The sequence below is a fragment of the Marmota flaviventris genome, chromosome 2 (genome assembly GCF_047511675.1).
Source record: "Marmota flaviventris isolate mMarFla1 chromosome 2, mMarFla1.hap1, whole genome shotgun sequence".
Classification (NCBI taxonomy): domain Eukaryota; kingdom Metazoa; phylum Chordata; class Mammalia; order Rodentia; family Sciuridae; genus Marmota; species Marmota flaviventris.
The window spans coordinates 60,762,613-60,776,280 of record NC_092499.1 but is presented as its reverse complement, the minus strand read 5'-3'; the positions used below and the strand labels follow the sequence as shown (position 1 = coordinate 60,776,280).

Below are 13,668 nucleotides of genomic sequence, written 5' to 3'. Positions count from 1 at the left end.
CCCAGTCTGGCAATCTCAAGATGGTTTATGGTGGTCTGGACAGTCAAGATCTTCAGGCTGACATGGTTTTCCTTATCTGATCATTCAGTCGTGCTGGAAAAGTCCCCTAAATTATCGTTTTCTTGAGACATCATATTTACTCTTGCTTAATCTATTTATTGGGGGGTTAATTAATGATTCACAGATAAAATTACAGATTTCCCAGGCATTGGGGAGTAACAGGCTGGCAAGGGAGGACAGCTCAGGGAGCGAAGGGCCTGGAAAACTTTGAAGTATTTTTGAATTAAAATCTTTTTTCCTTTTCCTTCCTTTGTGGTTTTTTGTTTTGTTTTGCTTTATTTTGATTTTTGGCATTGGAGATTGAACCCAGGGGTATCTAACCATTGAGAAACATCCTCAGCCCTTTTTATTTTTTTACTTTGAGACAAGGTCTCACTAAGTTGCTGAGGTTGGCTTTGAAATTGGGATCCTCCTGCTGCAGCCTCCTGAGCTTCTGGGATTACAGGTGTGTACCACCCCACCCTTTATGTCTCCTTTCTATTTATTTCTCACGCCTTCTATCCTACCTCAACTTTACTAACAACTTTTGTGTTGGCTCTCACAGTTCTTGGGATAGAGTTCAAAATTCTTATCTTGGTGAGTACAGGACCCAGCATGGCCTGGCCCCAGCTTATCTTCCAGCTCCATTTGAGGGGCTGTCCTTTGCTCCTTCCAGTTTACATTAGCATTCTCTTGGCTCTTGAAACACATTTGGCTCTTTGTAACTTAGGGCCTTCACATCTTGTGGTTCCCTATTCCTAGAAATCTAAATCATCTGTCACCTCTCAACTTAATTCAAATTTTCTCAAGGAAACCCAGATTCCCCCAGGCAACTTTTAGTTTCCCTGTCAGAAACTGTTAGCTGCTTCTGCTTCTCCATAGCACTGAGTCAACTAAAACCAACATATAATTATTTGTCATTCTTGGTTCCCCTTACTAGATTGTAAACTTGAAGTAGGAGCCTATTCAAGTGATGATCCAAGTTATAAAACTACCTCCTGTCACAAAAACATGAGAAGTTTGTTTTTCCTTTGGATGAAGCTGATTAGCTAACAGTTACCTTAATTACCAGGTGACTCTAGGATGAACTATGTGCGACAAATGGAGCTGTTAAGTCTTGAGAACTAGCTATTGTTTACCTTGAGAACATGTATGTATTGGACTGTTTCTGCATCACTGTATAAAAAGATGATATTTCTTTGATTTTGTGATCTCTTAGTAGCTTGCCCATGATAGACATCACATTTTGGTTTAATGTATTCAACAACCAAAACTGTTTGCATTATCTGTTTTTGTGGAGAGATGTTCTGGGTTGAGAGATTTTGTTTTAAATTCTATTTCACCAACAGGAGCATTCAGAAAATATTTGTCACATATATGAGTTGCCATAGTAATTAGAGATATGAAATTGGGAATAGACTGAAGAATGCTTTCTAATAGCATACTTACAAAATTCTTATGAAAGACTCCTTCTTTGAACTAGGTCATTGATTCCTATGGAATTATAAGTTTCTACATTACATTCTATCCTCAGAATCCTAAGGGATCACAGCATCAAGGGGACTGAATCCAGAACCATAAACAACATCTCTGGGTGCGTGAATTAATATATGTTTTACCTAGAGTCAAATATGTACAGATGCTCCTCAATTTTGGATAGGGTTATATCCCAGTAAACACACTGCAAATTGAAATCATCACAAATTAAAAATGCATTTAATATGCCTAAATTACTGACTATCATAGCTTTAGCACATAGCACACTATAGAATACCGGTTGTTTACACTGCTGGTCACATGACTGACTAGGAGCAGCTGCTCACTGCCACTGTTCAGCATTGCAAGAAAGAGTGAGTCACATAATCCACAGCCCAGGAAAATATAAAATTAAAAATTTGAAGTATGATTTCTATTGAATACAAATCATTTCTGTACCCACTATAAAAATATCACTAGGTGGAAGCATTGTAAGTTGGGGACCAACTGTGTGTGTTTGTGTGTATGTGTTTACCATTTAATACAACACTATAATAACCACTTTTAATTTCTGTACATGTATCAAGCCATACTCTTATTATACTTATGAGAATGAAAACAAAAAGTCTTAAAACACATTAATTAGTTGTACTCTAAGCAGAATTTCTCAAAGAGGAAGCATGGCCCCAGGCTCTCTGGATACCTGGAGATCTTTAAAAGGAGTTCCTCAAGTAACTCATGCAGGGGATGGGGTTGTAGCTAAGTGGTAGAGCACTTGTCTGGCATGTGTGAGACACTGGGTTTGATCCCCAGCACCACATAAAAATAAATAAAATAAATATAATGTGCCCATCTATAACTAAAAATATTTTGAAACAATCAGTAAGGTGAATACAGAGCCTACAGCTTGGTAGTAAATTTTTTACTACTTGAACATCAGATAGAACACTAATCTCTAGGGTCTATCAAAAACTCAAAAAGCTAAACATCAAAATAACAAATATCCCAATCAATAAATGGGCCAAGAAACTGAAGAGACACTTCTCAAAAGGTGATATACAATCAAACAATAAATACATGAAAAAATGTTCAACATCTCTAGCAATTAGAGAAATGCAAATCAAAACTACTCTAAGATTTCATCTCACTCCACTCAGAATGGCAGCAATGAAGAATACAAACAACAATAAGTGTTGATGAGGATGTGGGGGAAAAGGCACACTCATACATTGTTGGTGGGACTGCAAATTGGTACAGCCAATATGGAAAGCAGTATGGAGATTCCTTGGAAAACTTGGAATGGAACCCCCATTTGACCCAGCTATCCGACTCCTCAGTCTATACCCAAAGGACTTAAAAACAGCATATCATAGGGACATAGCAACATCAATGTTTATTGCAGCACAATTCACAATAGCTAAACTATGGAACCAACCTAGATGCCTTTCAGTAGATGAATGGATAAAGAAAATGTGGTATATATACACAATGGAATATTACTCAGCAATAAAAGAGAATAAAAATCATGACATTTGCAGGTAAATAGATGAAATTGGAGAAGACAATGCTAAGTGAAGTTAGCCAATCCCCCAAAATCAAATGCTGAATGTTTTCTCTGATACAAGGAGGCTGATTCATAATGTGGTTGATAGGGGAAACATGGGAGGAATAGATGAACTCTAGATAGGGGAAAGGGAAGGGAAGGGAAGGGAAGGAAGGGGGCAAGGGGTGTAAAAAATATTGTGGAATGAGATGGACATCATTACCTTAAGTACATGTATGAAGACACAAATAGTGTGAATATACTTTGTATACAATCAGAGATATGAAAATGTGTGCTCTATATGTGTAATATGAATTGTAATGCATTCTGCTGTCATATATAACAACTTAGAATAAAAAAATTTAAAAAATAAAATATAAAAAAGGGCTGGGGATGTGGCTCAGTGGTTAAGTCCCCCTGGGTTCAATCCCCAGTAGCCCCACACACACTAAAAAAAAACACAAAAAAACAAAAACCTATAAAAGACAGGAAAATCATGGCAGACAAAATAGAAACAACAAGGGCAATAGAAAACAAGAACAAATAGTTGGGCATGGTAGCCCATGCCTGTAATCCCAGTAATTTAGGAGGTGGAGGCAGGAGGGTTACAAATTCAAGGTCAGCCTCAGTAAATTAGTAAAACCCTGAATCAGAACAAGAAAGAAGAAGAAGAAAGGAAGGAAGGAAAACAGTGACAAATATGGTAGATATTCATCTAACTATATCAATAATCACTTTAAATATCAATGGTCTAAATGTACCTATTAAAAGATAGAGTTTGTCAGAAAGCACCAAAAACAAGACTCAACTAGATGTTGCTAACAAGAAACTCACTTTAAATTTAAAGACACATATAGATTACAGGGTAAAGGATGAAGAAAGATATACCATACTAATAGAGAGTAGGAGTAGCTTTATTAATTTCAGATAGAGCAGACTTCAAAGCAAGGAAAATTGTCAGGGAAAAAGAAGGGTATTACATAATGATGAAGGATCAACTCCAAGAAGATGTAACAGTTCTTTATGCATATGTGTTAGACTGTTAAAGTACATGAAACAAAAACTGATAGAACTGCAAAGAAAAATAGACAATCCACTACTATAGTTGGGAACTTTAATAACTCTCTATCAGAAATAGATCCAGTAGGCAGAAAACTCAGTAAGGACAGAATTGAATTCAACAGCACCATCAATCAAATGGATGTAACAGACATCTATAGATCATTTCATCTAACTGCAGCAGAAAACACATTCTTCTCAGGCTCACTGGAACATTCATGAAGATAAACACATGCTGGGCTATAAAACACACCTTAACAAATTTAGAATAAGAGAATTCATATAATGTCATCTCAGATCACAATGGAATTAAACTAAAAATCAATAAAAGAAAGATAGCTGGAAAATACCAAAATACCTGGATATTAAACATGTTTCTAGGGCTGGGAGTATAGCGCAGTAGTAGAGTGCTTGCCTAGCATGGATTAGACCCTGGGTTCAATCCCCAGGACTAAAACATAAAACAAAAGAACACATAGATCAAAGAAGAAATGAAACAAATAACACATGGATCAAAGAAAACAATCTCAATAGAAATTTTAAAATATTTTGAACTAAGGAAGATGAAAGTACAACTTATCAAAATTTGTGAGATGCAGTGATAAGAGTGACTATAAAAGAGTAAAATGTAAAACATGGAGTGTATATATTAGAAAAAGAAAACTGAAAAAAATCTGAAATCAATATCTAATATTCTGCCTTAGGAATTCAGAAGAGTTAGTTAAACCCAAAGTAAGCAGAACAGAAATCATAAAAATTAGAGATGAAATAAGTGAAACTGAAAACAAATTAATAGAGAAAAATCAACAAACCCAAAGCAGATCCTTTGAAAAGATCAATAAAATCAGTAGGCTTATAGCCAGGTTAAACAGAGAAAAAAGAGAAAACACAAATTCCTAATAACATAAGTGAAAAAGGGGACATGATTTCAGATGCCAAAGATATTAGAAGGATAATGAAGAAATATTATAAACAACTATATGTCACACATTTAAAAATCTGGAAGAAGTGAGCCAATCTTCCCAAAATTCATCCCAGAAGAAGTAGGCATATGAATAGACCTACGTCTATTAAAGTATTTGAATCAGTAAATAATAATCTTCCCAAATACAAAGCAGCAGGCTCAGATGAATTCAACAGTTGAATTTTACCAAATATTTAAGGAAGAATTTATACCAATTAGTACACTCTCTTACAGAAGATGGAAGCATAGAAATATTTATTAATTCCTTTTATGAGGTCAGTATTACCCTAATGTCAAAACCAAAGACATTAGGGTATAAGAAAACTATAGACTAAACTTTTTTATGAACATAGATGCAAAAACCCTCAACAAAATCTTAGCAAATCAAATCCAAGAATATGTAAGTAATTATATATAATTTCACATAATTATACACAGTACAACCAAGAGGGATTTATCCTGGGCATGTAAGGCTGGTTCAGCATTTGGAATCAATCAATGTAATCAATCATATCAACAGGCTAAAGAAGAATTACATGATAATATTAATAGATGTGGAAAAAGCATTTGACAAAATTCAATACCCATTCATGATGAAACCTCTCAACAGACTAAGAATAGAGAGGAATTGCTCAATTTCATAAAGAACATCTACAAAATACCTACATCATACACCATGGTTAACATCATACATAATAGTGAGAAATTCAAAGTTCAATATCAGGAACAAGGCAAGGATGTCCCTTCTCACCACTGCTTTTCAACATCATAGTGGAAGCCCTATATAATACAGTAAGACAAGGAAATTTTGTACAAATAGGGAAGGAAGAAATAGAAGTGCCTTTGTTTGAAGATGACATGATCACCTATATAGAAAATCTGACCCCCTCAAAAAAAAATGAAAAAAAAAAAACCTCTCTGGGAACTAATAAGGTTGCAAAATACAAAATTAATATAAATTGCTGCCCCTGTCCAGTGCAGGCAGCTGAATTAAGGTCACTTGTGTGAATTCCAGGTGATGCAAAATAAAACACAGACATGAAATACCTTTACACAAGCTTCAGGATGCTTTCCCTGGCTCCTGGCTTCAAGTCTCCCAAAAAAGGAGAGCAAGAGAAAGTCACCAGAGGCTGACCACAGAGAGGGCAAGCAGGGTGGAAAGTGGGCTTTAATTGGGGGGATTCCAAGAAATAATTCCAAGAAGATGTAACAATCCTTAATGCATATGTGTTAAACTGTTAAAGTATATGAGACAAAAAGTTCTATCTAAAAAAGGCAGAAGGGGTAGGATTACAAGGGGGCAGGTAAGTGTAACTCAACCCCAGCAGGTACACCTACACCTGAAGCCACGCCTTGCTATCCGAACTGGGACAATGCCCAAATCACTACAAAATGTAGCAATTGGTCAGAGGCCCCTGCATCAGGACTTGAAGGTGTGTTCATTCAGAGCAGATTCCCACAATAAATCAATCATTTTCCTACACATAAGCAATAAGCAAGTATAATTTGACATTAAAACCATTACTATTTACATTAGCACTCTCCAAAACGAAAAATACTTAAGTGTAAGTCTAACAAAATATGTTCAAGATCTATATGAGGAAAACCACAACCCTCAGATCAAAGATTTCCAAAAACTAAATAAATGGAGAGATTTTCATATTTAGAAATAGCAAGACTCCTAGATGACAGTTCTTTCCAATTTGATCTATAGATACAATATAACACCAATCAAAATTCCCTAAAGTCATTTTGTGAATGCTGACAAATTGATTCTAAAGTATATATGGAGAAGCAAAAGATCCAGGGTAGCCAAGTCAATATTGAAAAAGAAAAAAGTTTGGAACTGATACTACCCAACTTCCAAGATTTGCTATAATGTATGATATTGGTGAAAGAATAAACAAATAGATCAATGGAACATAATGGAACCTAGAAATAGACTTGCATGAATACTGTCAACTGATCTTTGATAAAGAAGCAAAGATAATACTAACAGAGCTAATGGGCTTTTCAAAAAATGATGCTGAAACAACTGGACATCTATATGCAAAAGTATGAATCTAGATAAAGTAAGATCTTAAATGCTTCACAAAAATTAAATCAAAATGGAAAAGAGACCTGAAAGTAGAATGCAAAACTATAACATTCCTAGTAGGAAAATATTTCCAGGGAAATATCTGGACAACGTTGAGTATGGTGATCTCCTTTAGATACAACACAAAGCAGAGACTATGAAAGAAATAGTTGAGGGCTGGGGTGGTAGTTCCTCAGTGGTGGAGCGCTTGCCTGGCATGTATGAGGCACTGAGTTCAATCCTCAGCACCACATAAATAAATAAATAAAATAAAGATATTGTGTCCATCTACAACTAAAACTATTTTTTTAAAAAAAGAAATAGTTGACAAGATAGATGGACTTCATTAAAGTTAAAAACTTCTCTGTATAGGACAATGTCAAGAGAACAAAAAGACACACTATAGATTGGAAGAAAATATTTGTAAGTCATTTACGGTAAAGGACTAAAGGACTATTATCCACAGTATACAAAGAACTCCTAGAACTCAACAATAGTAAAATGAACAATCTGATTGACAGTTAGTAAAAGACCTGAACAGCACCTCATCAAAGAAGATATTCAGATGGCAAGTTAAATAAATGAAAAGATGTTCAACATCCATGTATCATTAGTGCATTGTAAATTTAATCAACAATAATATACTATCACACACATATTAGAATTGCCAAAATCCAAACACTGGTAACATCAAATACTGACAAGGATATGGAATAAAGAAGAAACTTGAATTCATTGCTGGTGGGAATGCAAACTGCCAACACCTAATTTGGAAGAGTCTGGTAGTTTTCTACAACACTACCTATACTCTTAACCATATGATCCAACAATCTTGCTCTTTGGTATTTATCCAACTGAATTTAAAGTTTATGTCCACATAAAAATCTGTGTGTGTGTGTGCGTGTGTGTGTATGTGTATGTGTGTGTGCATCCAGACAATGAAACACTGTTCAGTGTTAAAAATGAACAGGCTGGGGATGAGGATGTGGCTCAAGCGGTAGTGCGCTCGCCTGGCATGCGTGCGACCTGGGTTCGATCCTCAGCACCACATACAAACAAAGATGTTATTTCCGCCGAAAACTAAAAAATAAATAAATATTTTTTAAAAAAATGAACAGGCTGTCAAGCCATGAAGAAACAGAGAAAACTTAAAATACATATTACTAACTAAAGAAGCCAATCTTCACTGATTATACACTATAAGATTTCTACTATATGATATTCTGGAAAAGCAAAATTATGGAAATGGTTAAGAGATCAGTGATTACCAGGGGTAAGGTGAAGAGAAGGAAGAGTAAGCAGAACACAAAAGATATTTTGCGGTAATAAAACTATTTGTATAATACTACAGTAGTGGACAAATGTCATACCCATCCAAACCCATGGAATGTATAACACCAAGATTAAACCCTAATGTAAACTATGGGCTTTGAGTGATTTAAAAAAATTTTTTTTGTGCCCACATATAGAATTGCATTAATATAGTAGTCACCATTTAGCCATGGAGGATATGTTCTAAGACCCCCCTCCCCAGCGGATGCCTGAAATCACAGACAATACCAAACCACCATATATATATATAATTTTTTCTTATATGTACATATCTATGATAAAGTTTAATCTATAAATCAGGCACAATAAGAGATTAATAATAATAATTATAAAAATAGAATAATTATAAAAATGTTATAAATGCTATGTGAATGTGATCTCTCAAAAATATACATATGTACATGTATACATATAAATACATATATATAAATATATATATGAATATATATACATATATATATATATATATCCCCTAAGGCTGGGGATCCAATCCAGGGCCTTATGCATATTAGGTAAACACTCTACCACTGAGCCACATCCCTAGCCCTCACTTCCTTCAAAATATCTTAATTATTCAATGAACTCTAATAATATTTTTAGACTATGGTTGACCACAGGTAACTGAAACAGCAGAAAACAAAACTTCAGATGATGGGACTACTATATAATTGAAATATAGGCACCAAAAAAAGTGCTTAAAGAGGAATTATGTTTCTTAAAATTGGTTACTCCCGTCAATGTTCCAAAAGTCTAAACTTTGTTGACAGCATGAACTACCCTGAAAATTCTTAGTAATTTTAGATTACTTATCTCTCAGACACTAATACACAAACATAAATAATGTATTAATGAAAATGTCACTACAAACTGACAGTACAAAGTCCTAAAGAATATTTTTCAGCTTCTAGATGTGAGAGGCTAATAATTTTTAAAGGTGTTTGTGCAAATATTGTTTGTGCAAATACTATTTGTAAAAATGTATACCATTTGATGTGCTATCTATTATATCATTAAAATTATAACACCTTAAAAGAATCCTTCCTAACAAGTGAAGAACATCCTAGGATTCTTTTTCCTTGAGAACCCATTTTGTGATCCATCTGAGAAAAACCATTAAACCTGCTAGAATAATCTTCCAGAGAGACAGTAATAAGGTATTAAGAAGTAAAGTCGTGAGGCTGTTGTTATCTTCTATATACCCTGGCTTCTATATACTGTGGAAATCAGTGGCACAAAAGTTGATAGTAAAACATCAGCTGGTAAGAAGTGACGAATGAAATACCATTTAGTCTATGGAAATTAAAACTTTCTAATAGCAGGGAAGCCCTGGTTTAAGCCAAAATTCAGAATATGAAGGTAAAGATCAGAATTTCAGTCATTCCTACCCTAGACTACCTTAAGATACATAACTTTTTGAAGCAGCACAGAATATCAAGTCAAATAAAAGTAGTACTAGGGCTGGGGATAGGTTATATATAGGTTTCATTCCCAAAGTCGAAACAAAAATATGCATTTTGAGGGGGCTAATCCAACTTTTAATGTTTTGAAAAAAACATTTAAAAACAGAAGTGCTAAAAAAAAAATAAAAAATAAAAACAGAAGTGCTCTTTTAATGGGCTGGAGAAAGCATCCATATAATCCAGAAATCATTTTAAAAGGTGTTTGTTCCATTCAATGTCATCCATCACTAACCAATTAGGTTTTGGGGTGTGTGTGTGTGTGTGTGTATTTTTTTGTGGGGGTGGGGGTCGGGTGGGGTACCAGGGATTAAAATTAGGGGGTCGGGTGAGGTACCAGGGATTAAAATTAGGGGCACTCAATCACTGAGCTACATTCCCAGCCCTGTTTTGTATTTTATTTAGAGACAGGGTCTCACTGAGTTGCTTAGCATTTCTCTTTTGCTGAAGCTGACTCTGAACTCTCCATCCTCCTGCCTCAGCCTCCTGAGCTGCTGGGATTATAGGTGGCCCCCGTGCCCAGCAGATTTTGGTATATTTTTGCCTTAACTATAAAATGCTGACTGAAGGTCACAGTAACAAGATCATTTCTCTTAAGATGTGTGTAACTTGTGAGATTCATTTTCTAAATCTGATATGCAGATTAAAAACAGTAAGAAAAAATCAAAAATTACACTTTTTTTTGCACAATCAACTCTAATAACTGGTTCACATTGACAAAATTATGAAACAGTAACTCCATATTCTTTGTACAATAAATAAAAATGTAAACACAAATATTACAATACATAAATAGAAGCTTTATACATCCAAAATACAATACATATATAAAATATATATCTAAATTTAATGACACTACAAACTATAATTTTCACTATAAATTACATATTTCAATGTAGAAATATATTTTTCTGACATTTTAAACTTCAAAAACAACTTGTAAGGTGATAGTGTGGAGAACAGTTTTATATACAAAGCTTTGTAGTAGTTAATTATACCTAATAATGGAAGGGCATGACTGTGATAATATGAAGAAAAATATCTCAATTATGGCAAAAGTACTATTTGATTCAAAGATACAGGGTTCCATTTCTCGGTAGATGGTAAATACTTTTATTTTAAAAGGATTCAAAGGATTTTGAACATCCTGATGTTTTAAGCATCAACTCTATGGAGCAGACTGAGTCAAACTGAGGGCTTTTCATAGTCAAATTGCTATATTACCACCCCATTTCATTGCTTACAAAAATTATTTTTCCAAGGCAAAATGTATTTCAACATGTCTCAAAAGTTAATAAATATACCACATCCCAATATTCCAAAGCCTGTATGATAAAATAAACCTTCACTTTATATACATTAAAACTTGGCCTCGTGTGTGTGTGTGTGTGTGTGTGTGTGTGTGTGTATAACTGGACAAACTAAATAACTTAATTGGAGTCAGAATTGAAGACATGTATTTCTCCACCCAAAGGGTGAAGAAAAGTTACAATGTTGCCTAAGAACACTTTACTAAGTAAGTGCCAGAAGGGCTGGAGTTAATACAGTACTGGTATCTGCCTATTTTATGCTTTTTGACCAGCTGTATTAGTTATTTAAGGAGAAGTTTTTAAATAACTATTATAGGAGACAGGTAATTTTAAAGCAACTTGAGAGAATTTATCTTTCTGAAAGTTGGTATGTAATGTTTATACACATATCTACAGTTATGTTAGGGAATTTCTGAAGTCCTTAGGGTAATTTTTCTTCTCAAATTTGCATAATCTTTCCAGTAAAGAGTACACATTGATTTAATATCTGTTATAACTGTACTTACTTTCAGAAAGCATACTTGTTCTGTAGACTATAAGGACACTGGTTTACAAATATAATCTGTATTTATATCTCATTTCTGTATATTCCATGCTATATAATAACTTTAACAGAGCATTTTGTTTCATATTTTATCCTTTAAATAAAGCCTGCTATGGGGGGGTAAATGTATACTCTGATTGAAATGTTATGTTTAAGTGTATTAGATATATAGAGAGTATATAACAATTCAATTGCTACTGATCCACTGATACTTATTTTCTGTTTCATCTTTTTGGGCTCTTTGTTCTTCTCGGTGATTGGCAGCAGTCCAAAATGTGATTTTTTTGAGTACTTGTTGGAGAAGTTTAGGAGGTAATAGAGATATTTGGCTTTTTAAAATAATAGCATTTTTACCAATGCAGTCTAGGCATGACCTGTAAATAAAACATAACAGAATTATTAGTTGTTTTTTTAATATCATTTTTTTAGTTGTAGATGGACATAATACTTTTTAATTAATTAATTTTTTTGAGAGAGAGAGGAAAGAGACAGAGAGAGAGAATTTTTTAATATTTATTTATTTATTTTTAGTTTTCGGCAGACACAGCATCTTTGTTTTTATATGTGGTGCTGATGATTGAACCCAGGCCGCATGCATGCCAGGCGAGCGCGCTACCACTTGAGCCACATCCCCAGCCCCTAATTTATTTATTTTTATGTGGTGCTGAGGATCAAACCCAGGGTCTCACATGTGCCAGACAAGTGTTCTACCACTGAGTTATGACCCCAGCCCAAATTATTAGTTTTCTAACCTGAAGATATAATATAAAATATTTACAGGTTTTTGTGTGTGTGTGTATGTGTTGGGGGGCAAGCAATCTATTACTGAACTAAACCCCTAATAAAAATCATTATAAAAATTTTACCTGACATTGTACTTCCTTTGTATTGTCTGGAACATAAGAGGATTTTTTCCCCCTAAACACTATAATAGTCATGTATTTTTATTGCAGAGAGATTGTATCTGATCCACATCCAATGGAAACCAAAAATATGTGTGTGTATACATAAATTTGATTCACACACACACATACTGGGGATTAAACCCATAGGTGCTCTACCACTGAGCTACACTCCCAGCCCTGTTTTAAATATAAATACATATTTTATATATTTATATAAATATATAAATATAAACAATGGGATGATCCCACAGTCCGTTAGATCACGTGATGTGAAAAGACTAATTGCGTCCTATTGTATCGCAATTACAGTAAGTATTAAATGTCTCCTGACTTCAAATAAAAAGAACATGTTGACTGCACTGTGGACAAGCAATTATGTCAAGATAACAGACTTCACATAGTAAACACAACTAAATTCGTGCTATATTTGAGTTCTGATATATTAAACTATGCTCAGCAACAAAAAGGAATATACCCAAGCATAGAGAGCACTGCACTCAGTATCATGGATGACACAAAGAAGCCAAAAGACTGGTGGTCACCTTTAGTTTAGCCTGAAAGGCAAGCCCATCCAGTTGTCTGCTGTTTTACTTTATCTCATTTCTATATTGATTCATTTCTGTCGCACCACCCTGGCCAAATTCAAACCATGGATAAAATGAGTCAATCATCTCTCTGTACCTGTGATCTAGCTGCTGAAGAAAACTGTTTCTGCAGATGTGTTACCTTTACATATCAGTTATAGTCTGAGCTGAGCATTACTCTGTTAAAAAATATCCTCGTTCAGCATCTTCTTGTAGTCATCTCAGTACCTTTTCAAATCTCCACCATCTTTAAGTTCATATCTTCACCTCTCTTTTTTCTTATCAGATGACCTCACTTTCAACTAAAACTTTCTCAATACCCTCTCTCCAACCAATAAATATTTGTCTTTATGCCCATACTTTCTTCCTTCTCCTCCA

General features: G+C 34.4%; 1 protein-coding gene across 2 annotated transcripts in view; it reads right to left on the bottom strand.

Moving 5' to 3' along the window:
• Positions 1-10,765: 10,765 nt before the first annotated feature.
• The window catches only part of Klhdc1 (kelch domain containing 1), a 46,911-nt gene continuing 44,008 nt past the window's right edge, over positions 10,766-13,668 (bottom strand). For both annotated transcript variants that reach the window (XM_027929605.3, XM_071607874.1), the window contains one exon: positions 10,766-12,175. In XM_027929605.3, the coding sequence (XP_027785406.1) occupies positions 11,989-12,175 (187 nt within the window). In that variant the 3' untranslated portion in view covers positions 10,766-11,988. The remainder of the gene's footprint in view (positions 12,176-13,668) is intronic.